General features: G+C 39.5%; 1 protein-coding gene across 1 annotated transcript in view; it reads left to right on the top strand.

The window, feature by feature from the left end:
• LRP2 (LDL receptor related protein 2) overlaps positions 1 to 27258 on the top strand; it is a 197641-nt gene that overhangs the window by 44811 nt on the left and 125572 nt on the right. Inside the window, exons 5-12 of the mRNA XM_029225973.1 lie at positions 9829 to 9939; positions 10249 to 10359; positions 11791 to 11910; positions 13062 to 13214; positions 14812 to 14931; positions 19976 to 20104; positions 21729 to 21898; positions 25983 to 26206. Coding sequence (XP_029081806.1) covers positions 9829 to 9939; positions 10249 to 10359; positions 11791 to 11910; positions 13062 to 13214; positions 14812 to 14931; positions 19976 to 20104; positions 21729 to 21898; positions 25983 to 26206 — 1138 coding nt within the window. The remainder of the gene's footprint in view (positions 1 to 9828; positions 9940 to 10248; positions 10360 to 11790; positions 11911 to 13061; positions 13215 to 14811; positions 14932 to 19975; positions 20105 to 21728; positions 21899 to 25982; positions 26207 to 27258) is intronic.

Here is a 27258-nt window from a genome sequence, read left to right on the forward strand (position 1 = left end):
CTTTGCCGACGGACCTTCTGGAAAAAAGCTGGCGGGGTACAAGCATTCAAGCAGCTCTTATAGAAAGGAATGAAGGAAAGGAAGTGAGCTTTGTAAAATATCTGGGCAGGAATCCTTAATCAAGATTTTGTTCATTTTTTTAAGTACATACAAGTAATTGTTGAACCAGAGTTAAACCTCATTGTTTCTGGAATCATACAAGTCATGAATCCTTCAGGGTTCATGGCCCTAAAGTGAATCTCACACATGTAAGGAGGTTTTACAATGAGGTATTTTTTCCTATTTCTCTCTACCTCATTTATTTATTGCTATGTGTTCTGTAAGGAAGAGTGTAAAAAAAAAAAAAAAACAAATCAGAGGAAATTAAAAAAGAATCCTCATACTTCCTTGTTAGTGCTTTGATCTCCTGGCCACAGCCAGATTTGTACAGGAAGGAAATGAATGACCTGGATCAAAGTCTTTAAAAAGTGCCAGTACTGGGGGGAGGATTTGCCTCATTTTATTTTCCGTCTTTGTTTGGAGCTCTTGTGGGAAATGGAAAAGGGGAGGGTCACTCCCAGGGCATCAATCACTATCATATTCAATTTTTTTTTTTTAATTGGAGTATAGTTGCTTTACAATGGTGTGTTAGTTTCTGCTGTATAACAGTGAATCAGCCATACGTATACATATATCCCCTCCCTCCTGGATTTCCTTCCCACCTAGGTCACCACAGAGCACCGAGTAGAATTCCTTGTGCTATACAGTAGGTTCTCACTAGTTATCTGTTTTATACATAGTAGTGTATATATATCAATTGCAATCTCCCAATTCATCCCACCTTCCCTCTCCCCGCTTGGTGTCCATACGTTTGTTCTCTACATCTGTGTCTCTACTTCTGCTTTGCAAATCGTTTCATCTGTACCATTTTTCTAGATTCCACATATACGCATTAATCAGTACTACAAAGTAGGTGTGAGGACCATCTCCACTTTACAGAGATCAAGAGGCAAGGGTAGACGAACCAGGATATTAACCTAAGTCTAAACCCTATGCCCATGCTCTTGGAATACTTTACTTTTGTATAAGAAGTTTACAGAGCATTTTTGCCTATAGGTTACTTAGCTATTTTATTATTAAAATGATTGTTTAAAGCTTTTTATTTTGGAAGGTTTTAAACATAAGCAAAAGCAGAGTGATTACATCAACTCATAGCTAATTTTGTCTTACCTATATCTCTTCTCTCCATTATTTTGAAGCAGTTCTCAGATATCATATAAGTTTGTCTTTAAGTAATTCAGTATCTATATTGCTAAAATATAAGGACTGAAACATTACAGTATCATGATCACACCTAAAAGTTAATAACTGTTCTTTAAAGTAATCAGATATCCATTCAGTTTTAAAAATTCTTCAATTGGCTTATTATTTTTTTACAGTGTCATTTAAATAAAAATCCAAAGAAAATCTATATGTTGGAGTTAGCAAGTGACTTGTTCTGGTGTTTCCCATAGTCTGGGTTTTGCTCATTGCACCCACCCTCTGATGTCCTTTAACATGTTCTTCTGTCCCCTGTATTTCCTAGAAATTGGTAGCGAGATCTAGAGTAAGGTTTTTCCATCTCGGAAATAATGACATTTGGGTCCAAATCATTCTTTATTGTGGGGAGCTGTCCTGTGCATTGTAGAATAGCTATCAGTATCCTTGGCCTCTATTCACTAGAAGCCAGCAACACCTCCCAATTGTGATGGCCAAAAATGTCTCTAGACAGTGTCAAATGTCCTCTGGGAGCAGAATTCCCCTCCCCTGCTCCAGTTGAAAATAGCACTAGTCTAGAGGCTTGAACACATGCAAGGTTTTGTGTGTGTGTGTGTGTATAAGGGCAACAACACTTTGTATATAAAGGTATGTATTTCCATCAGGAGGCACCTAATGTCTAACTGCCCCTTTGTGATATTAGCAGCCATTGATAATCATGCTAAGATCCATTTAGTCCTAGAGGTACTTAGCTCTTTTAAATGCTTCAGATATATAGCAACTGTTTAATTAGTTGTTTTAAATTACAATGTTCCCACATAATGGAGGATTAAGTGAGGCTTAGACAGAAAACCTTTTTGTGAGACATGACACTTTGTTCTATTGTTTTTGGAGTCATGATGAATAGGAAAATTACTTTTGGACAAACTTAGAATCAGTTTATGAATATGGCTTTAATTTGTCTATTTCTCAGAAATAAGATTGTCTGTAGGAATGGGTCTTCTAGGCACTAGAAACCACTTAAATATAGTGGAGGATGTTGGAAAACTGCCAAGAAGGACTTATTTCTTTTCCCCAAATATTTGAAAGGATCAGGAAGCTTGACTCTGTAGTTCATAGTCCCGCCTGTCAGATCAGACCCCTAGGATATAGTTCTTACCCTTTCAAGCTTCTAAGATCAAGGTCTTGAGCTCCAAGACAGAGCACCTTGTGTCCATTCCAAGCACTCCTTTTACATAACAATGAATGGTGTGTAAGGGTCCACTCAGGGAAGCAGGGAGAAGGGAGGGAAAAGAATGGGTGAGATGGCAAGAAAGGCAAGGGTATTAATGTCCCAATAAAAAGATTATCCTTGAAATAAATAGTTTCGTATCATATTTGGTCTTTTTGTCTGCTGTGTTCCTATATGTATAAGGCATAAGATATTTTTGGTTATTCTACTGTTTGAGAACTTTCTGAAAATATATATATGTGTGTGTGTGTGTGTGTGTGTGTGTGTGTGTGTACAGCTATGAAACAGGTAAAAGTTCATTTTTCCTAAGTTATTTTGCTCTTCAGTCTGGCCATCTGTAAAATGGCACCTGCTATTAAACAGTTTGTCAATTATTACTATTTTTTAAGGAACAGAGAGTTGAAACTGCCATCCATTTTGCTTTTAATGGGATTAGCATCAAGGAAAACCCACTCACTCAGAGTCTAAGATAAACATCGGAACAATGCAGCAGTTATGGGTCATTCAATTAATAATGTTGCACTGACTTTCCGTTGCTCAAAAATAGTATAATTTTTTCTTAGCTAAGTAAACAGATTATTTCATCTTTATCAAGTACAATATTAGCATGCTTTTGGTGTGAGTAAAACTATTGCTAATTATCATTGGTTTGCAGCACTTCTCTTTTGTTACTTAGGAATGCCAAAGAAAGGGTCAAATCCTTGTTACAATGAAGGCTTTCTTGCCGGTAATCAGCAGTATTTGGTCTGCCTGCCACGGGGGCGGCTTCGTCTCTGAAGTTTTATTTCTACTGACTTTCTGTTCTTTAGAATTTTGTATATCTAACTTTATATTTCTAACTGTTGAAACTCCAACTGGGGGCATAACTGGGAGGGAGTGAAGAGGAGGGATAAGTCATTCTTTGGACAGTGATGCCTGGTGACGGACATGTTCATCAAACTCAGCCCCACTGCACCTTGCTCTTACTATTCTCTCTACTCGAGGTGAGAAGGAAGAAGCAGACTGACCGCATCTTACATATCACATCACAGACGGACCTTTTTTTTTTTTTTAGCAGTTTGAGATAGGATTCAGAGCCCTGAAACCTTGAGGAAAGAGAAAAATCTCTTATTTAGTCTTCATCTTACAAGCACATTATAAATATCTCCCATCTTTTAAAAGACCCTAAGATCCCTCTCAGCTGTTACCCTACTTCTCTGATCCCTTTCACAGCAAAGTTACATAGAATTGTCTTTAATCGCTGTCTATCTCCATTTCCTGTCCTTCTTTCTTTCTTGAACGCATTGAAAACAGTCCATCTCCAGATCTCCCAAAAACATTCTTGTCAGTGTCACCAGTGACCTCCATGTTGATAACCCTAATAGTTCTTGTTCAAACATCACCTTATCAGAGAGCTACTCCTCACTGTTACTCTTTCTCATTTATTTTAATGTCTGTCCTTCCACCCTCCTAAATAGAATGTAAGTTCCATGAGAGCAGGGATTTTATGCAGTTCATCATTTTCTGTAGTACTTAGCAGTCCGTTACTATCTGTTGAATGAAATAGTTTTAAAAACCTGTGTTACTTCACTTATAATTTCATTTATAATCTCTTTATCCAGTTTTTAGCACGGTGTCTAGGAAGATGGATTTCAATAAATATATGTTGCATTATTCCCTGGAGCATTTGAGGCACAGTGTTCCATCCTGTGGCTCAGTGACTCCAATGCTAGGGCTCATGTGAGATTTTTATTATTTTTCAAAAAATTAGAACTATGTCAGTCTTAACCTCCTTTGCAGATTTTGGTGATAGTTCTGTGTATGTGAAGAAAGAGGTACTGCAGATCCAAACTCTTCAGAGCAGACCTTTTGGGTGCTTTTTAAACTTAGGTCTGAGATCAGGTCACCATGGATAGAGACCAGATAGGGATTTAGGACTTCAGACCAGGTAGTTCAAAGCGAAGGCAGTAAGGGAAACTATATAAGTTAATGTCTTTCCCTTTTTGGCTTCAGGCTCCTGAAAGCTGCTCAGACTAAACTTGATGTTAGTCCAATTCTAGTAGCCCTTGGGAAGACCATATTTACTTTCTCTTTCCAAGGTACTGAATTGTTATTCACATTTTATAAATATTATGTATATGCTTTTCATTGAAAGGCTCTTCAAATTATTTTTGGAGGGCTTCCCTGGTGGCGCAGTGGTTGAGAGTCCGCCTGCCGATGCAGGGGACACGGGTTCGTGCCCCGGTCCGGGAAGATCCCACATGCTGCGGAGCGGCTGGGCCCATGAGCCATGGCCGCTGAGCCTGCGCATCCGGAGCCTGTGCTCTGCACCAGGAGAGGCCACAGCAGTGAGAGGACCACGTACCGCAAAAAAAAAAAAAATTATTTTTGGAAAGAGGCAAGAAATGCTTCTCTGTTGTCCTCTTGCATATTACTGCACTCCCTAGATGCTAGTCCGTGATGACAGTCACTTCAGGGACTTGAATTTGACTGACACAGGAGGCGGGGGGGGGGGGTGGTCAGAAAGGAATAAGTTGGTCTCCTGCTGCTTTGTGGTCTGGTTTTTTTGGTATGGACTCTCTTGTTTGTCCTGGTACTCTTGGAAAGCTCTGTTTCCTAGCATAGGGTTTCCTGGAATTCTTAGATTATACCAGATTGAAGTCCTTAGTAGAATATGCCATAATTTGATGAAATTTAGATTTGGCCTGACTTCTCCAGACTTCCCAAAGTGGAATGAGAAACTGAAAGGAAGAAAGAAAAACTTTCCCTTGCGTTGCTTCTTCTCTTTCTTTTCATGCTATCTTTTTAAGATTATTTTCTTTCATTCAATTTCATTCTTCCTCCTGTAATTTTCTCTTCCTATTACTCTGAAGCCTGTAAGTGGTAGCAATACCTATTACAGTGGTTAGGAACAAGCGTAGTGGGGCCAGGTTGCTGAATTTGAGTTCAGGTTCTCCAGCTGACCAGTCGTATGACCTTTTTCAAATTGTTTAACCTCTCTGTACCTCAGAGAGGCATGTATGTGAGATCTCTAAAATGGGAACAATAGCGTAACTACCTCATTGGGTTGTTATAAGAACAAAATGAGTTCATACACATTGAGTACTTGAACAGGCTTCTGGCACATAGTTTTCAATACATGTTATTGATGATTATTATTGTTTTTGCTCATTTAACTTCGTGGATAGTACTTGCAGCTAAGTGCTGGTGGCCAAACTAGTAAACTTTTTCTGGCAAATCATTACTCTGACTGGATTATCCTGCCTTGGAAGCAGACTAACATAAAGTAACTTATAAAGGATGACTTCAAGACCTTGAAAAGTCCCAGGTGTCTGGGCAGGACTTATATCAGTAACTTCTTGTTTTCCTTTTAATCTTGGCTTAAGTGTCATAATATACCTTTAAGAGGCCCTCTCTTTCTTTAGAATCAATTTGTCTTCTTTTTGGCTATTTTGTCAAAATCTGAGAACAGAATGTATTTATAGCCTTCCTGTCAAGATAATAAAGAGTAGTGCCTAATATGTGTGTCTTACCCTGCTGTGAATGATTTCCATTCTGGGAGGCCTACGAGTTTCTCAAACCACATCTTCCTCCTTGATTATGTAAACAGAACTATAGCATGGAAATTTCTTGCTTCAAGCCAAATCATTAGCAGAGAAAACATTAAAAAAGTCTTCAAGCACCAATCTGACATGTATATTTGGAGACAGCTCCCAATTTCGAGGAGCAAACATGGACATGTATCGTGTGGAAGTTGGAGAAAGGAAGGGAGAGGGAAAAGGTGGTGTGAATGAGGACGTTCTTTTTTTAATTTTTTTTTTAGCATCTTTATTGGAGTATAATTGCTTTACAGTGGTGTGTTAGTTTCTGCTTTATAACAAAGTGAATCAGTTATATGTATACATATGTTCCCATATCTCTTCCCTCTTGTGTCTCCCTCCCTCCCGCCCTTCCTATCCCACCCCTCTAGGTGGTCACAAAGCACTGAGCTGATCTCCCTGTGCTATGCAGCTGCTTCCCACTAGCTATCTACCTTACGTTTGGTAGTGTATATATGTCCATGCCCCTCTCTTACTTCATCCCAGCTTACCCTTCCCCCTCCCCATGTCCTCAAGTCCATTCTCTAGTAGGTCTATGTCTTTATTCCCATCTTGCCCCTAGGTTCTTCATGAACTTTTTTTTTTTCTTAGATTCCATATATATACGTGTTAGCATACAGTATTTGTTTTTCTCTTTCTGACTTACTTCACTCTGTATGACAGACTCTAGGTCCATCCACCTCACTACAAATAACTCAATTTTGTTTCTTTTTTATGGCTGAGTAATATTCCATTGTATATATGTGCCACATCTTCTTTATCCATTCATCTGCCGATGGACACTTAGGTTGCTTCCATGTCCTGGCTATTGTAAATAGAGCTGCAAAACAGTATGGAGCTTCCTTAAAAAACTAAAAATAGAACTACCATACGACCCAGCAATCTCACTACTGAGCATATACCCTGAGAAAACCATAATTCAAAAAGAGTCATGTACCACAATGTTCAACGAGGACGTTCTTGCATTTTCGTATCAGACAAACTTTAGAGGTCTGGGCCTTAGTTAACAGGTGTTTGTCCACCTTTCCATTAAAATAAAACTTAGCAGGATGAGTTTCTCTGGTGTTCTTGTACAGTGTCTCCTCTCTTACTACACTTCCCCTTTACTTCAAGTCCTGTAGGACATTTCAGCTACATGATGGATTTGCTCCTTGGGAAAAAGTTTACAAGGTTAGACTCAGACTCTCCAGGCAAATAAACCAAAAAGTAAGACTTTAGAGATCCCCTATCACAAAGTATTGTGACTTCCTCTTATCTGGGGCAGATTGAAACCCATTAATTAATACTGTTAGCAGTAGAAATCTTTAAAGGAAGTAGAATCTCTTCATTTCTTACTTTGCTTAGTGTACAACTTGGACCTGTTCCCTCTGTGTGGGTATCCAAAGGGGGAAAAACTTTTGGAAACAGTTTTCCAAATCTTTTGTGTATTTTGTGTCCTGGCTCTGTGCAGTCTTTCCTATGGGCATACCCCTCCACTTAATCATACACAGAAGAGACCAGAAGGTGTACAGGGGTTGAGGCAAGCCCTTAGCTGATTGACAGAGATTCATTATCAGCGTGGACGGAGACAAGAAAGCTGTTCATTCTTATTCCAAGTGTCAAACTGCTAACCTCTAACCATTCCAATACCCTCTCTGATGACATCAGGCTGGCCTTGTTGTTTGTTGGGGGAATGAGCCATGTTAGCAAACTTTTAGTCTTGTTGGTGGATACTGGTTTTCAGTTTTATGGGACTGGTTCTCAAAAAGCAGGACAGGGAGAACAAGAGATCTGCCCAGCATATTTGTCTCAGATCCTTCATATCTACAATAATCACCTTAAATGAAAGACTCACAGTCCAAGCCCAGATAAATTTTCCTCCTGATAGATAACTTCTCTATTGCAAAGAGTTGGGTTTTCTAAGATTTCTTTCCTGCCTGCTGCTCTCTTAAAAGGCTAGATGGCATACTGACCCTAAACGCTATCCGGCACATGGGGGAAAGGAATCGCTTGCTGGACTCAGCTGGCTTCTAGGCATCTCTTGAAGGCAGAATTACTTAACTGAGCTGTGTGACCCTTTGAAGGTGCATCTGCAATGTGCACCATCTCAGTGATGAAAAGACATCAGTAACCCTAAACACTAGCTGGTTCTTGGGCTATTAAAAAATAAAATAGGGGCTTCCCTGGTGGCGCAGTGGTTGAGAATCTGCCTGCTAATGCAGGGGACACAGGTTCGAGCCCTGGTTGGGAAGATCCCATATGCCACGGAGCAACAAGGCCCGTGAGCCACAACTACTGAGCCTGCGCGTCTGGAGCCTGTGCTCCGCAACAAGAGAGGCCGTGATAGTGAGAGGCCCGCGCACCGCGATGAAGAGTGGCCCCCGCTTGCCACAACTAGAGAAGGCCCTCGCACAGAAACGAAGACCCAACACAGACAAAAATAAATGCATAAACAAATGTGGGGTTTAAAAAAATAAATAAATAAAATAAAATTCAGAAAAATTAAAAATTTTAATCAGTTATTAAATGCCTTCCATTTTAGTATATGATTGACTACATGTAACTTTGGCAGTTAAAGTATTTAAAGACACTTAACAGACTAGCTTTGAACTTCTGGAGATGAGAATATTTGTGCTTATTCCTTTATTGGGGGACTTCACAAAATGGGACTGTGCTCTCTGGTGTTGGAGACATACCCTTTTCTTACTTAAAAAGAAATCAGAAGAGAATCTGAGAATCATTGTGAAAATAATCTTTAATGAAACGAAGAATGGACCAAGAAAGATATCATACTTGTGAGAGGGAGGCTATTAAAAGATCATAAAAGGCAGACATTCAAACTATTTTTAAAAGCTTTTTTAAGTGATAACTCTAGCAATACCAAGCAATTCTTGAGCACAGTGAATAATGACCCAGTCCCTGTACTGAGTGATGGGGATTTAAAAATGAGTAAGACAGGATTCTTGATCTCAGAGGGTTTCATGATGTCATGGGGGAAACAGATAATCAACCAACAGGATGAAGCCTACACTTAGGGATCATGAGAGATACATGTTCCAAGTGTGGGGAAGCACAGGGGAGAGACTGACAGTACCTTTTCTCTTCAAGGGACATGCTGATTTTTCCATTGAGATCTCAAAAACCAGAGTTAAGCATCTGGTTAATAGCAGTGAAGTGACCATATGTGCATAATGTGGTAGCAGTTATTCAGGCTTTTCAAAAAGCTTTACTAGACATTGTCTTTTGAGGTCCCTGTACCCTGTGAAGGAACTTATCCAAATGTGTGGATGGGGAAGTGGTGACACAGAGAGGATGAATAACTTGAGTAAGAGTAAATAGATACTGAGTGGTACCCCAGGTCCCAGGTTTCCTGGCTTCTAGGCCTGTTTTCTTTCTATGACCCTCCAGCCAAAGAACTGGCCCTTCGTTTCCCAAAGCATATGTGTGGCACATTACTTTCCTGGGATGTTATTTGTATTATGTAAACGAAGGTTCCATTTTGAAATAAGTTGAATTTCTTCTCATTCTTCAGCTCGAAGCTCGCAAGTCACTTCAGAGGAGACTTCCCTGGGCTCCCATTCCCTCCTACTATGCACTCTTTTGGCACTCTGTACTTCCCACATTAAGCATGTAATCCAGTTTGTAATTTGCTGTTTGTGTCATTCTTAGGTTATCCAGAGAATGTATCTTTTGTTTACCAATGTATGCTTAGCAGTTAGTGTCTAGAGTATAGTAGTCACTCAAGAAGTGATTGCTAAAGCAACATCTTCATTTAAGGTTTGTGTGCTCTTTCTGTTCTTTCAGGATACCCAATATGTGAGCAGAAAACTTGTGCCAATGGAGCCTGCTATAACACCAGTCAGAAGTGTGATGGGGAAACGGATTGCAGAGACGCCTCTGATGAACTCAACTGCAGTAAGTAATATGGTGAAGCTGGTTTATACTGGCCAGTTATGCACATTTCTTCTCAAGTTTGTGTTCAGTGAATTCATGTTGGTAGCTTGAAGTCAGCCACGGTGGAGTATTTACACCATGGAAATTGGCAGATACTACAGGTGAGGACTTTTATGTTCCTGGAGAACTGGTTATTAAACATTTACCAGAACACTACTGCATAGTAAGAATCTCTCTTTACACTTGAGACAGAATCTTCCTATGAAATTAAGTGGCTACAGTGGAATTGAAATTCTCTCTTTTCTTTCCCTTCTTAACCTTGTGTCCCAGCTCACCGATGCTTGCGCAGTGAGTTTCAGTGTGGCAGTGGGGAGTGCATTTATAAAACCTACGTCTGCGACCATGACCTTGACTGTGAAGATGGCAGTGATGAACGTTCTTGCAGTACGGTGATTTCCTTACGTTGGGTCGTGCTGTTAGAAGTGTTTTTGTGTGTGTTTTTTTTTTTTCTCCCTACCAATGTGCTACTTTTTTCAAATCACAGAGTCACTATGTCTGATGGCAAAGGGAGCCAGACTGTCATTTAGGGCCCATGGCATGAGCCTCAGCAGTGTTGCTGAACTTGGACTTCTTTAATTTCCAAGGATCTGTGTAGAGTTGAAGGGTTGCTGATGGACAGTTTGCATTCTTTCCTTAGGCTACAAAGATACAGAGTGTATTGTATCACTGGACTCTCAAATTACTCATATCTCAGGAATGGGTCTAATAACCTTCACAGAGTGAGAGAAGGGCTTAGAAAGGGAGACAAGGTCCCTAATAGTAATGGCCCTAACTCTCCTCTTTACTTTGAAATTCTTACCACGTTAAAATCACGAGTTGGGAAAGTTTCAGTATGGTTGCAGGTGGCTTTTTTTTTTTTTTTGCGGTACGCGGGCCTCTCACCGTTGTGGTCTCTCCCGTTGCGGAGCACAGGCTCCGGACGCACAGGCTCAGCGGCCATGGCTCACGGGCCCAGCCGCTCCGCGGCATGTGGGATCTTCCCGGACCGGGGCACGAACCCGTGTCCCCTGCATCGGCAGGCGGACTCTCAACCACTGCCCCACCAGGGAAGCCCCGCAGGTGGCTTTTGTTACTTCCACATTTTCATTCTGACCCTCCTTTTCTTTCCATGATATTGCCTGCAATGCACACGAATGCTCTCATTGTTGCCACCTCCGGACTCATTTTATTAGAATATGAAATCTCCATGAGAGAGTTTTATAAATTCCAATAAATTGACAGGTTTTTTTTTTTTTTTTTTCTGGTGGTCACTTATTTGCCAGAATGAAGGATTTTCTACACACGCATTTTGATTGGTGGGTAACCATGCCTTAGAGGTTGTTAAATATTTTCAGTATCACTCTAATTTTCTGTGAGCCATGCCTGATTTCTTTTCTGGTGCCTGTGCTTGTTTCAGACACTGTATTGAGAAGAATGTGACATCATGGAAGGAGTTACTCAGAATCATTAGGTCCTAGATAGCAATGACTGTGCTTGTGGTCAAGTAAGAGAATGTTGGCCATTGGCATGTCTATAGCATCTTTGTCAGTCTGTGTTCTCTGTTCTGTGACAACCTATAACATAACTGTCTTGTTTTTAATCTTGATGCACCTGAGTTCATGTCCTGGACCCAAAGCTGCTGTTTTCTTCTCCTCCTTCTCCTCTTCTTTCTCCTTCTCTTCCTCCTTTTTTTCATTTTTGTCAAGATAGTTAAGGGACTAAACGGGCACAGAAATTTCAGTTTCTAGGAGCTCAGTTTAGGTGGCAAGATGAGCACTTTGATTTTTCCTGAGTGGTTTGTATCTTTGGAGTGCAGCTGTCATTTTCTTCCAGGTTCTTATCAGACCTGCAAAGGTAACGAATTCACTTGCCCCAACGGCTTCTGCATTAATCAAAATTGGGTTTGTGATGGAGAAGGTGACTGTGTAGATAATGCCGATGAAGACGGATGCGGTAAGGAGGGGAAGAGCTTCTGATTGGAAAGTGTTTTCTTAAAGTGTTTTCCAGAACTTGTTTTTCCTACTTTCCTTGTTACAAATTATCTGTGTGACATGCAAGTTTCTGGATTGGCTGGGCTTAAGGGGAATTAGTGGATGGGGAGGAAAGAGGTGATTCCACTAGCTTTTCCTAAAAAGACCCCAAACTCAAATATAACATAAATTATAATCCTTTCCTTCCAATACTAAGGCCAAATAGGTAGGACAGTCTCTCCCCTGTCTATAGCCCTATCCAAGGTTTTCCCTTTAAGACTCTTATTTTAATTAGATGTATCTGTATTAAAAAAAGGTAGGCTGGGGAAGGAGGGAAAATGTGATTTGTCTCAAGACCTTATAACCTTGAAAAGTGACTTAGAGCTGGAGATTGTTAGTTGTGGGAAAGGCCACTCTCCAGGGAAGTGAGAAGGAGATTGTCAGTGATATTCGCCCCCTTCACTGTGCTGTTATCATCACCTGTAGTACCTCCAAGAGTTCAGAAGTTGCTGACACCATGAATAAAGCACGTCACCTTTGCGGGTCTAGCCCCAGGTATTGGGTTGGCCAAAATGTTCGTTCAGCTTTTTCTGTAAGATCTTTATATTAAGAATGATGCTTGTTCTGGGAACATCCATTGGTTTCATGTTTCAGTGATCCAAGAAGTTGTTTTCCTACATTTGGGTGTTTCTTACACTGCTGACATTTCACTAAAAAAAAACACAAACTGAACAACTCAAAATGACACACACACACACACATAAAAACAAACATAGGAATCCTGGCATTACCTTGATAGCCCTATAGTTCTATTGTTCATGATTTAATTAACTAAATGTTCTCCTATGGATTATTCATCTAGTTTGTTGATAATTCAGGCCCATTTCTCCTTCCTCCTCTTATCTGGCTGGGAGTTGCTTCCCCTAGAAAGAGTGGAACTTAATGCCATTCGCCACTGCTTAGAATCTCAATAAAAGGTCAGTTGTAGAGTTAGAAACTACTAGTTTACTGTGAAATATAGGTCATTTGTAGACTTCTTGTCTACCTGATCTCTATCCTCTCTTAACCATGTATTGAAAAAGAGTTGGCTCTGCCTCTAATGTGGCCTGTAGTAACTCTCTTTTTTCCCCACAGAAAGCAGAATTAACCGTACTTATGAATGTTACCCAAACGAATGGGCTTGTCCAAAGTCTGGAAAATGCATCCCAATTACTAAAGTTTGTGATGGGACTTCAGATTGTCCGGAAGGAGAAGATGAAAGCAATATCACTGTAGGACAACACTGTGGTGAGTATGGAAATTTATCTGGGCATCTTTCAGGTAAAGGTGTGTCTGTTTCTCTATAACAGATTGCCAAATACAGAGACTGTCAGTTGGTGTTTGCAGAACGAACAGTCCCACGACTCAGTGGCTTTAACCAGCGAACATTTATTATTTCTCACAGTTCTGGGGGTTGGCTAGCTCACTCACACCTCAGGATGCTGCAGTAAAAGCATGGCTAGTCCAGGCTTGTTTGCATGGTGGTGGAAAGGGCAAACCCCAGTGTACAAGCTCTTTTTTTTTTTTTTGCGGTACGTGGGCCTCTCACTGTTGTGGCCTCTCCCGTTGCGGAGCACAGGCTCCGGACGCGCAGGCTCAGCGGCCATGGCTCACGGGCGCAGCCGTTCCGCGGCATGTGGGATCTTCCCGGACCGGGGCACGAACCCGTGTTCCCTGCATCGGCAGGCAGACTCTCAACCACTGCGCCACCAGGGAAGCCCTACAGACTCTTTTAAACCTCTGCTTATGTCATGTTTGCCGAGTGTTCTATTGGCCAAAACAAGTCACAGCAAGCCCAGATTCAATGGATTAAAGAAATAGACTCCATCTCTTGATGGGAGGAGCTTAAAAATATTTGTGACTCCCCTCTCCCCCTTCCCAGGAAGAATGGATTTAATGGTAATTGTGATGACTCTAAAGTGTTCTGGAGATTTTATTCCCTGGCTTATACCTATGGAAAAAGTGTTGTCTGGATATAACTCCAAGAAGCTTCTGGTTTCAGGGATATGTACTTTTGAGTCAGTGTTTCTTTTTTCCCTCTGTGGCTGTAGAATATTCCCCCACCATCAACCATCAATTCTGTGGACAACTGACTTTCCTGTAAGAAAATATAATTCATGGCCTTGATTTTATCAATAGCACTCTCTCTAAATTATCTAGTAGTTGCCTAGCAGTGGCCATTAACTATAACCCTAAAGTTTTGGGGATTTTTTTCCCTGGAGAAAAGAGACTTCTATGGCTTCTTTTTGGCATTTCATTTGGGGACCCTTTTAAATAGTCATAGTACAAAAGTTAGAAAACTAAAATTAACAGAAAAATATAGTCACCTGAAATTCCACCACTTAAAGCTAGCCATGATTAATTAACTTTTTAGTGTTAAAAGTTAAGAGTTTAGTGTTTAGTGTCCAGTGACTTGGGAATTCTTGGGAATTTCCTTCTATGATGTTGACACAAAGATAGACTTATGACCAGATTTTTCCATAAACAGCACTTCTGATGGCTTGTGCTTACACTTAGTTACAACTTTTTAAAAATATGTGCTGAGCTTTTTAAAATTATTATTATTAATTTTTAAAACATCTTTATTGGAGTATAATTGCTTTACAATGGTATGTTAGTTTCTACTTTATAACAAAGTGAATCAGCTATACGTATACCTATATCTCCATATCTCCTCCCGAGCTTTTTCTTGCATTGTATTGCAGGAAGGCTTGAATGGTGACAGATTTCCTGTGGCTGCTGCATGCTTACTGAGCTTTTACTTTTGAAAGAAGTTCTTACTTCTTGTAAATCAGCCTTGTCCAGAGGTCACCGTTCATTTCACCAAGTGTTTTTCTCTGTTTAGATGTGGATTTGTGTCCGTTCTTAGGCTGTGAGTACCAATGCCACAAGTCACCAGCTGGAGGGATGTGTTACTGTCCCTCAGGTTTTATTGTCAACGAAAATAGCACCCATAACTGTGTCGGTAAGTGACAGGTGGGAGGGCCTGGTCTTTCATCACGGTGCTTGTGCCACTGGTGGGATCCATGCCCTCTAACATCACGGAGTTTGTACCTGTGGATAGGAATGTCTATTAACAAAGAGCAACACAGTCCTCACCGAAAACATGACAGTATGAAGTTTTAACTCTGAGAAGCTTTTGTGAGGCATCCAAGGCGAAAGAGTGGTTGTGTGATGAGTGAATTGACTAGCGATGTGTATATCTTTCTACCACCCGATGATGAAGGTAGTCTTTTGGTGTTTTGTGTATTTGTGTTTTATGTACTTGGAAGCAGAAATGATATGGCCACACTTGTTAAATACAGTTAGCCCTCCGTATCCGTGAATTCCGCAACTTCAGATTCAAATCAACTGGGGATTAAAAAAAAAAAAAAAAAAGGCAGAAAGTTCCAAATAGCAAAACTTGAACTTTCTGTGTGCAGGCAACTATTTATATAGCACTTAAATTGTATTTATAACTATTTACATAGCATTTACATTGTATTGATATTAGGCATTATAAGTAATCTAGGGATGATTTAAAGTATATAGGAAGATGTGTCTAGGTTATATGTAAACACTACACCATTTAATATAAGGGACTTGACCACCTTTGGATTTTGGTATCCCGGGGGGTCCTGGAACCAACCCCCGTAGAATGCCAAGGTCGACTGTACTGAAATACTTCCATGTAGTTGGTAAATAGCTGCTGTCTTGAATCCATCAAGTACCTTACCCTGCTCCTCTGGCCTCTTCCCAGGATGTCCAAACCTTCCCAGTTTCCAGGAGCTAAAGAGTGGTCACCCAACACAACAGAGGGTCACCAGGTCACTGATCCACTGACCACACTGGCCAGTCAGTGCCCATGCTGTGCTGGTTGTTAATCCCATTGATTTTCGAAGCTAATACTAAAGAAGAACAAACTCTATCATGTTATTTCCATCCAGTGGCTGGCATTGAATTAGACACCAGTGCACTAAATATTTCTGACATCTTTCCTATCTGAAAGATAAGAATGATTTCTCCTACTGGGAAAATTTTGATTTTGATGTAAGCCAGCTTTGCACCCCACTGTGATTAGGAAGGGGTTCTTATGATGGGAGAATTAGACATGGCCAAGTATCATCAATTTTCAGTTTTTTAGGGTTTGAACAATGAATTTTTAATGCTCTGATTTCTTTTTCCTTCTTTCTAACTTTTGTTATGTGAACAAAAGACATACTAGCAGAAAGTGACCACAGGGGTTTTCACTGGTGTTAGGAAAAGGCATCTGGAAGGCAACTGAAACAATTCATTACTATGAAGTATTCATCTATGGATCTTCAAAAGATAGATGATTCAGAATTTTACCAGGATATCTGTGTTCTTTAGATACTCCTTAGAAATTTGAGATTCTTTAGGGCTTTTTGGATGAAAAAAAACATAGCACATGTACGAAATACTTTTAGAAAAGTATTTCTTCTGAAATAATTTCTAAAATATTAATATAATTTGGCCCAAAATATTGAATTTGGATAAACTTAATGAAGTTATTCAGTCTTTAGTCTCAGCTCATGGCTTCCAACTTAATTATGGTTGATCTTAATAATTTCCTCATAGTCAGAAAAAATTTTAATGTCAGAAAGACTCTGGGGGGTTCCCTGGTGGTCCAGTGGTTAGGTCTCTGTTTCACTGTCGAGGGCCTGGGTTCGATCCCTGGTCAGGGAACTAAGATCCCACAAGCCATGTGGCACGGCCAAAAAAGAAAAGAAAAGAAAAAAGAAAAAAAGAAAGACTCTGGTTTACAAACTCTTGAGAAAGTCTATTCCTCAGTGTTACTGAGAACTATTGTAATGGGGCTCGCTCATTTACCTGTTGTATGCCAAGATTTTTATATCCGGTAAAGCAATCCAGTTGAGGTTGTTCTTGTGGTGTTCAAAGTAGGTAATTTTAGATTTCTAATATCAGGACCGTGTCCCAAAGTTTGCCCTGGATCTGATTGCTCCTCTTAAGTAACTCTATTCGACAAGACATGTTAAGATTAAATGCTTTATGCAAATCAGCCTGAGAGATCCTGAAGACTCAGAGAGAACTTTGAACTATTTAAGAAAGCTCCCAAATTTCTAATCGTCTCAAAACGTTTTATAAATAAAACATTTATGATCTGCAGCTACCATTAAGTGATATTATAGGACACTTTTTGTGTTTTATTATTATCATTATCATTATCGTAACACTGCAGATTCATTCAAGTCATTTAAAAACACTTTTCACACAAATGTCCTCATTTGTTAGGTGGTTTTCTGACTTTGGAACCCCTGCTTGTGCTTCCTGGCATCACTGCGAGGGCTGCATCCCTTTTTTCTCGGAGTGGTGCTCATCTGTAGGTATAAGGCTGCTCGTGTGTTTTTGCCAAATGTCAGGCTTCTCCACCCCCTTTACTGCCACTCAGCTGCCAATCCGATTTCCAGTCTCTTAGTTTTCTAGGCCTCTCTGCTTTCTCTTAGTAGAAAAGGAATTCCAGTAGAGATACCAGAAGCCATGTTCTCAGTATTACACTAGCTTTTCTGTTTTTCCTCTCAGCCCCAAAGAGGAGTTAGGCAAATGCACCCTTTGCCTCTGAGTTTTGAAGCTTGGTTAACAGTGATTTCACATTTCTTTCAAAGAAGACTATATTTTGCCCTCTTTGTAAAGAGAACTCATTCGTTTCAATACATGACACGACGAAACCAGTTACACTTGTTTCAGCTGAGCTTTTAGGGGAAATGTTTAGGTCTACTCTTTCAAGCGTTTCAAGTCTTTCAAGTTCAGCGAATACTCTCTTTATGGCTGTAATCCTCTGCATGGCTGACTCATCACAGAGGCTTCAGGTGTTGGAAACCTATACAACATTTACCATCTTAGATCCGGCTCCCCAGTGAATGCCTCAGTGGTCATCAAGAATAAAATGGAGTAATCCTGACAAGAAATTTTTGGTCCTTCCGTTCATCTGCTCCTGGTAGCCTTGCCCTGGCAGCGGAGCCTCTGAGGCATGCTGCCGGAGCAGTTTACCGGGGTGATTGTTTCTGATTGACAGGACATGCTGTTTGTTGAGGGAATGACATCGTGGTGCAGAGTTAGAGCAGGAAGGTCATTCAGCATGGTGGGATTTCACACAGCCAGGTGGATCAGAGGGTGTCCAAGGGGGTCTATGCTAAAAAACATTTTTTTGAATTACTTTCAAAGCAGTATTTGTTGGTAGGCGGGGACAAAGAATAAAAACGAAAGTAGATCAAGGTAATGGGCTGGAGTATTGTAAAGCAGCATTTTAGTGTTTTTTACAGTTTCTACTACCTTTTCTAGTCTCTTGAAAACCTCAGGTCTCCTTTCATTTTTCTTGTCTTCCCTTTGGCTGACAATGGATATTAATTAGCCTTCATTCTTCTTCATAATGGAGAATAGAATCTTATTCAGTCATTAAAAGTGACAGTGTTTATACACTCATTTAAACCTGTAAAGTATTTGTAGCCCAGGTGATAGGAAGGGCATTTGCACCCAAGAATTCCTAGTTATGACTTCACCCTCTTTTTGACATGAGAACTGCTCCCAGGGTGACTCCAGACCCTTAGACATAGTCATAGTGTCTTGCATTCAAAATGAGGTCATGACACCCTGGGAGTTTGAGGGCGAATGTCCTGTACTTTTATTCCTGCTGAAGCGAAGCCTCACGTGGTGCTTTCTTAGGGCTGAGGCGAGGGCACAGGAGACATAGATCAAATGTGGGCCTTTTATTTTTACCCGCATGTCCTTTTATCTTGTCATGTCCAAATTGGATTAATTTTTTCTTCGTCACGGTCCTTGGAATGAAAGATATGCTGGTCAATGTTTTGTTATACTTGGTCTGGAGGGTAAATGGGAACTGTTATCTTGATCCCAGGACTTTCTTGGTCTTTCTTGCTGGGGAGTCACGAGATGGTGGGCCACCCAGCAGGTGTGGTAGAACTCAACTCACAACTCTGCAACTGTGATCGGATCCTAGAAATTCTGGAGAATCCTAGACCTGAGGGTCTCAGGAATTATAATTTACTTGAGAATTTCCTGAAGCCCTGGGGGGTGGGAACCTTGTTGGTTTAGGCTGTGGAGGTCATTCTCCAAGGGAAGAGAGCAGGGTGAAGGAGGGTGAAGAGTGGATGTGAACTTGGGGGATCAAATGAAATATTTGGCACCGGTGGACCAAAGATAGGACAATTTCTGTGCCCCTTAAGCTTTATAATCTTTGAGAAAGACACTTTCTTTCCCCCGCATACTGTATTGTTTATATGTCAATTATATTGAAACTCTTTTTACACGGTAGAACTGAGACTGTTATGGCATTGAACAGAGCTCTATTATGTAATGGATTTTCAATAAGCGCTTATTAAATGAATGAATAATGCTAATGAATAATCAGAAGAGAATATATTTTTCATGTCTTAAAAATGATTTTAATTTTGGTTACGATTTTTGACATCAGAGGAAAGGCAGCTGGGTAAACAGACCTTTCCAGATACTTTATTGCAGGCACAGATTTGTGTCTTACTGAGCCACTGGATATAAGGCAGTTCTTTCTGCAGTGATGGGAATGTCTGTGTCTTCCAGCATGGTAAACACTAATCATATGTAGCATTTGAAAGGTGGCAAGTGTGACTTGGAAATTGAATCATTAAATTTATTTTATTTTAGTTAATCTAAATGTAAATTTGAGAAGCTGCAGAGGGCAGTGGCTATCATATTGGAAAGCACAATTTTAAAGGGATGCATTTACACTAAAAGTCAGATATTTTGTAAACCAACATTAACAAATGAAATGCAAAGGCAATGTGTCCAGGCAGTGCTGTGCATCACCTGCAAAGTTATCCTTTACATAGATTTGAAAAAACCTTGGGTTTTCCCTAGTATGATGATGCCTATTTTTTTCCCCCAGAGGGTACTTACTTAGGCGGGGCATCACCATATTCCTGTATAGCTTGTCCAAGATGTTTTTCAGAAATGCTGTTAAACATGATTACAAACGGTTATTTCCTATATGGCAGATTTTGATGATTGCCAGATGTGGGGAGTTTGTGACCAGATATGTGAAGACCGAATTGGCCATCACCAGTGCCACTGTGTAGAGGGGTATATCTTGGAGCACCAGCAGCGCTGTAAAGCTAATTCTTCTTGTGAGTAAATTAAAGACGCTTGTGTTTCTGAACAGTAAACTTCTGATGACTATCCTCTTTCCATAGCAGATGACAAAAGAAATGTCAGCATTGATGCGGATGGCAAGGTTTTATTACCACAAATCAGGAGTGGCTCCTGCTGTTGGAAGAATAGGTCAACATTAATTTCATACTTTGGTTATTAGGGACCAACTTGTGGATTAACGGGTTTTTTTTGTTTTTTTAAAATTTTTATTGGTTGCTTGTTCCCTTTGGGACTGGAATATTATGTCATCTATCACATAAATTTTATGAGTACATTTGACCTACTTTTAATTACTGTACTACCATATGGTGACGAGTACCAATAGGCATTGTTTGTGCAAAATTTAGAAGTGGTTCAAAACGGACCTGCTAAATTTGGATTAGTTTGTGAAAATGCCCTCATTCTAACAGTACTGTGGCAGAGGAAAGTCATGAAAATTTGTTTTAAAAAATTGGGCCTCCCAAAGCATTTTTGTGACCATGGATTTCTGGGTAGTAAGATCTTTACTCTTTTTTTCCAATTGTTTTTTTCACACCTGTTTAAGGTGCCTTTGGGGGCTTTCTGAAACTTATCCGCACACATGATCTATGAATTGACCATTTTCTAGTTGTTTTTGTGTTGAAATACTGATATGCTGTGGACGAACTTTTAGATTTTTACAACTGATTTTTACCATTTATTTATTTTTGAATAGATATTATACTCATATTTTCAAAAATTTAAAATTATTTAGAAGATATATGACATCCCCCCACCATCTCTGTTCCCCTCTGCCTAGTTTCCCACTTCTCCTCTCCTATGGATAATCACTGTTTATTTTAATTCTAGAGATTGTTAAATGCATAAATAAGAATATACAAATATAGACACAACCCTATTTTTACATATATGGTGGTAAACTATACATACAGTTCTTCATCTTCCTAATGTTGCATACTATATTTGCAAGGGCTTTCCATATCAACACAGACAGCTTTTTTTCATTTTTTAAAAAATTTTGTTGTATTTTTAAATTGAATTATAGTTGATTTCCAGTGTTTCAGGTGTACAGTTTTCTTTTTAATAGTGGCAAAGTCCATTTTTTTGGTTGTATATAATTTATTTAACTAGTCCTTTACTTATGGACTTTTATATTATTTCTTACCCTCTGATATTGCAAACAAGACTTCAGTGAATAACCTTATTCATTTTGCATTCCTGTGAGTATACGGGTATAACAAATTTGGATCCACCATTGCCATGTTTTTCACAGAGTGGTTTCCCACTAATCCTTAAAATGTGTTTTGTGTTTTACACAATCTAAGGTTGTACCTGGGGTAAGGTGCCCACATCATCAAAGATTCTCGATGATACCTCAGTGTCATTGAACTAGCAATCAGGACATTTGAGTTCTTGGCAGACTCTGTTCCTAACTAAGTGTGATTTTGGACATTTCATTAAGCCTCTTTGTGCCTCAATTTTCCCATCTGGAAAATGGATAGAATGACATATATGTGTGCCTCAGAAGGTTTAAAACCAAATAAGAAAACATAGTTGTAAGTTGCTTCATCATCTTTGTTCACTTGAAAGACTGATAATGCCTTCCTTCTTCACATTTAGTTGGTGAGGTCTCTGTGATCTTCTCCAATGGTCGGGATTTGCTAAGGGGTGATATTCATGGAAGCACCTTTGAGATCCTGGTAGAATCTCAACATCGTGGATCGGCTGTGGGTGTGGATTTTCACTATCACCTACACAGAGTCTTTTGGACTGACATTGTGCAAGATAAGGTAAATAGAAATTTCTGGATTGTAGCTTGGGAGCTGATAGAACTCCAAGCACAAAGTGTTGATAGCTTTTCATTTTTAGGGGAGTAGAGGGGAAAGTTCCTTTGTTTTCTAACAAAAAAGGCCCTTGAGATATTTTATGTTAATCAGCACCTTTTACAGCTATAGTATTACATGTGACCTATTAAACAAAGCACTCTATTATATGGATTAGCCTTGAGCAACTTTTAATTTTATTCGAAATGGAGTCCAAAAGCCTAATTAAAAGAAATAGTAGACATTCTTTCAAAACTGGGTAGATATTTGGTAGTAATTTTTGAAACTTGATCATTTAAAATGTAAAAAGTATTCTGCTTTCCTGTATGATAAAAATCAGATTTTTACCTGCATCTTCTAAATGGAACAGTAATTGAGGATTGGGTAACAAATATTGACAGTATTTTGTTTAACAGCCAAAATTTCATTATGCTCTCTTATTTGGAAAGTGTGATGGATCTGATTTCAACTTTGAGCAATACAACGGAGATTGTTAAAACATAAATTTTAGAGACTCCTAAAGAGTTATGGAGTTTTATTTCTTCCCTTACATTTCCTTGTACCATTAATAAAATTTTAATTAATTAACTGATAATTTGCATAACATTTCTAAAAATTGAGACTTCGGATTATAAGCAGATATGATTTAATGACAGCTAGAAATCAAAACAAACCACTACCACCTTCTCCACCAAGAAATCCACATTGAATTAAACTTTCTCTAACTACGAAGAATTAGAAAGCAGGCTTTTCTTTGTAAACCCAGCTTTTTATATATGCCTCATATGCTTTTAAAGAAACTCCCTGCCCCCAGTAACCCATGATGTAAAATAACAAGTCTCCAGTGAATTCTTTTTTTTTTTAATAGATCTTTATTGGAGTATAATTGCTTCACAATACTGTGTTAGTTTCTGTTGTACCTCAAAGTGAATCAGCCATATGCATACGTATGTCCCCATATCCCCTCCCTCCTGAGCTTCCCTCCCATCCTCCCTGTCCCACCCCTCTAGGTCATCGCAAAGCACCGAGCTGATCTCCCTGTGCTATGTGGCTGCTTCCCACTAGCTATCTATTTTATATTCGGTAGTGTATATATGTCCATGCCACTCTCACTTCGCCCCAGCTTCCCCCTCCCACCCTGTGTCCTCAAGTCCATTCTCTATGTCTACATCTTTATTCCTGCCCTGCAACTAGGTTCATCAGTACCATTTTTTAGTTTTTTTTTTTTAGATTCCATATATATGTGTTAGCATAGAGTATTTGTTTTTCTCTTTTTGACTTACTTCACTCTGCATGACAGACTCTAGGTCCATCCATCTCACTACAAATAAGTCAATTTTGTTTCTTTTTATGGCTGGGTAATATTCCATTGTATATATGTGCCACATCTTCTTTATCCATTCATCTGTCGATGGACACTTAGGTTGCTTCCATGTCCTGGCTATTGTAGATAGAGCTGCAATGAACATTGTGGTACATGACTCTTATTGAATTATGGTTTTCTCAGGGTATATGCCCGGTAGTGGGATTGCTGGGTCACATGACAGTTCTATTTTTAGTTTCTTAAGGAACCTCCATACTGTTCTCCATAGTGGCTGTATCAATTTACATTCCCACCAGCAGTGCAAGAGGGTTCCCTTTTCACCACACCCTTTCCAGCATTTACTGTTTCTAGCTTTTTTGATAATGGCCATTCTGACTGGCATGAGGTGATACCTCATTGCAGTTTTGATTTGCATTTCTCTAATAATTAGTGATGTTGAGCATCTTTTCATGTGCCTCTTGGCCATCTGTATGTCTTCCTTGGTGAAATGTCTATTTAGTTCTTCCACCCATTTTTTTTTTTTTTTTTTGCTGTACGCGGGCCTCTCACCGTTGTGGCCTCTCCCGTTGTGGAGCACAGGCTCCGGATGCACAGGCTCAGCGGCCATGGCTCACGGGCCCAGCCGCTCTGCGGCACGTGGGATCCTCCCGGACCAGGGCACAAACCCGTGTCCCCTGCATCGGCAGGCGGACTCTCAACCACTGCACCACCAGGGAAGCCCTCTTCCACCCATTTTTAAATTGGATTGTTTGTTTTTTTGATATTGAGCTCCACAGACTGGCTGAATGGATACAAAAACAAGACCCATATGTATGCTGTCTACAACAGACCGACTTCAGACCTAGGGACACATACAGACTGAAAATGAAGGGATGGAAAAAGATATTCCATGAAAATGGAAATCAAAAGAAAGCTGGAGTAGCAATATTCGTATCAGATAAAATAGACTTTAAAATAAAGACTGTTACAAGAGATAAGGAGGGACACTACATAATGATCAAGGGATCAATCCAAGAAGAAGATATAACAATTATAAATGTTTATGCACCCAACATAGGAACACCTCAATACATAAGGCAAATGCTAACAACTATGAAAGGGAAAATTGACAGTAACACAATAATAGTAGGGGACTTTAACACCCCACTTACACCAATGGGCAGATCATCCAAACAGAAAATAAATAAGGAAACACAAGCTTTAAATGACACAATAGACCAGATAGACTTAACTGATATTTTTAGAACATTCCACCCAAAAGTGGAAGAATACACTTTCTTCTCAAGTGCACACGGAACATTCTCCAGGATAGATTACATCTTGGGTCACAAATCAAGCCTCGGAAAATTTAAGAAAATTGAAATTGTATCAAGCATCTTCTCTGACCACAACGCTATGAGATTGGAAATCAGTTACAGGAAAAAAACTGTAAAAATCACAAACACATGGAGGCTAAACAGCGTGCTACTAAATAACCAAGAGATCACTGAAGAAATCAAAGAAGAAATAAACAAATAAATAGAAACAAATGACAATGAAAACATGACGACCCAAAACCTATGGGACGCAGCAAAAGCAGTTCTAAGGAGGAAGCTTACAGCAATTTAATCTCACCTCAAGAAACAAGAAAAATCTCAAATAAACAATCTGACCCTACACTTAAAACAACTAGAGAAAGAAGAACAAACAAAACCCAAAGTCAGTAGAAGGAAAGAAATCACAAAGATCAGAGCAGAAATAAATAGAAACGAAGAAAACAATAGCAAAGATCAATAAAACTAAAAGCTGGTTCTTTGAGAAGATAAACAAAATTGATAAACCCTTAGCCAGACTCATCAAGGAAGAAAGGGAGAGGACGCACATCAATAAAATTAGAAATGAAAAAGGAGAAATCACAACTGACACCACAGAAATACAAAAGATTATAAGATACTACTACAAACAACTATATGCCAATAAAATGGGCAACCATGGAGAGATGGACAAATTCTTGGAAAGGTACAATTTTCCAAGACTGAGCCAGGAAGAATTAGAAAATAAATAAGCAGACCTATCACAGGTAATGAAATTGAAACCATAATTAAAAATCTTCCAACAAACAAAAGTCCAGGACCACATGGCTTCACAGGCGAATTCTATCAAACATTTAGAGAAGAGCTAACACTGATCCATCTCAAACTCTTCCAAAAAATTGCAGAGGGAGAAACACTCCCAAATTCATTCTATGAAGCCATGATCACCCTGATACCAAAACCAGAAAAAGACATCACAAAAAAAGAAAATTATAGACCAATATCACTGATGAACATAGATGCAAAAATCCTGAACAAAATACTAGCAACCAGAATCCAACAGCACATTAAAAGGATTGTACACCGTGATCAAGTGGGGTTTATTCCAGGAATGCAAGGATTCTTCAGTATACGCAAATCAATCCATGTGATACACCATATTAACAAATTGAAGAAGAAAAACCATATGATCACCTCAACAGATGCAGAGAAAGCTTTTGACAAAATTCAACACCCATTTATGATAAAAACTCTCCAGAAAATGGGCATAGAGGGAAACTACCTCAACATAAGAAAGGCCATATATGAATTCTTTTTTTTAAAAATCCAAATGACTGATTTGTGCAACAAAGATAGGTCCCTGGAATGAAGTATAGGAAAACTGCTCCCAGTGAATTATGCTTAAGAAGTGTAATAATTTTGGTTTTTCTTTCAGGTTTTTTCAGTTGACATTAATGGTTTAGATATCCAAGAAGTTCTCAATGTTTCTGTTGAAGACCCAGAGAATCTGGCTGTGGACTGGGTAAATAATAAACTTTATGTTGTAGAGACCAATGTCAACTGCATAGATATGGTAAATTTGGATGGAAGCCAACGGATTACCATTATAAGTGAACATTTGGGACATCCTAGAGGAATTGCCGTGGACCCAACTGTTGGGTAAGTTATGTGAAAACATACTGATTCCAGCATTTTTGGAGTTTTATTTCTCCCCCTGTACACAAAACATCCATTGGCAGAATTGATGGTTAATCCTGACTTCTTTTAGGTTCTGTACTCTAGAATCCATGTTTATTTCATATCTCTTTTCATAGAAGCTTTAAAGGAGTTGGCTAAATATAATCCAATTTGAGGATATGCAGTCCAAACACACCTACTGGTGTCCTAAAAATATGTGATATTTTGGGGGTATGAATTTTATTCTTAGTGTTTGCCACATTCTCCTGGCTGAGAAATTGGATTCTGTTTTCTGACTTTAATAGTATTGTCACAACTAAACCATTATTAACATGATCACTCTAACGTAAGTTGTAAAGTTGTTTTAAAGAGGGGATAGATCTGAAACCACTAGGTGGCATTGCGAGGGGCTCTGAATATTCTTTATGTCTCAGTGCAGAGAGAATTCACCGAGAGGCAAACTGATAGATAAGAAGTGATTTATTAGAATAGGATGCTTGTGAGGCTTACAAGCGGGCAGGCGAGTGTTGTGTTGCCCCGAGCACTTAGCGGGTTACATTTTTATAACCAAAGGAAGAGAGGGGAGGGGGAGAAGACCGCCTTCTTTTTCATTCTTTGAGTCTTCCATCATTAACTCCTCCTATACGTTGGGCGGGGGAGTTTTTGAACCTTCATGGTGTCTCCGGGACTGTCACGGCACTATGGAGAAATTATTTCAGGTCTCAGTACAATGAGGGTCTTTCACTTTGAAATATCACCTTTCCATAAGTTATTGTTTTTGCGTGTGTGCAAAGAGAATGTCCTAGGGGTCATTAACTTGTTGACATCACTGGGCAGATAGTAGACCTTATTTTCCACTGTTGTTTTATTGTTTTGGGGCATGTCTCATGCTTCTGTTGCATGGTTTTGTTGGTAAGCAAGTTGACTTGGTTTTGTTGTTAAGCAAGCCAGCCTGGCTTTGATGCTAAGCGACTTGCTCTGCTTTATGAGTCAAGCAAGTCCACATTGTTTCAGGATTTTTCCATTACTTTCTT

Source organism: Monodon monoceros, unplaced genomic scaffold (assembly GCF_005190385.1).
Source record: "Monodon monoceros isolate NGI ecotype Baffin Bay Population unplaced genomic scaffold, NGI_Narwhal_1 Super_Scaffold_16, whole genome shotgun sequence".
In the NCBI taxonomy this organism is placed as follows: Eukaryota; Metazoa; Chordata; class Mammalia; order Artiodactyla; family Monodontidae; genus Monodon; species Monodon monoceros.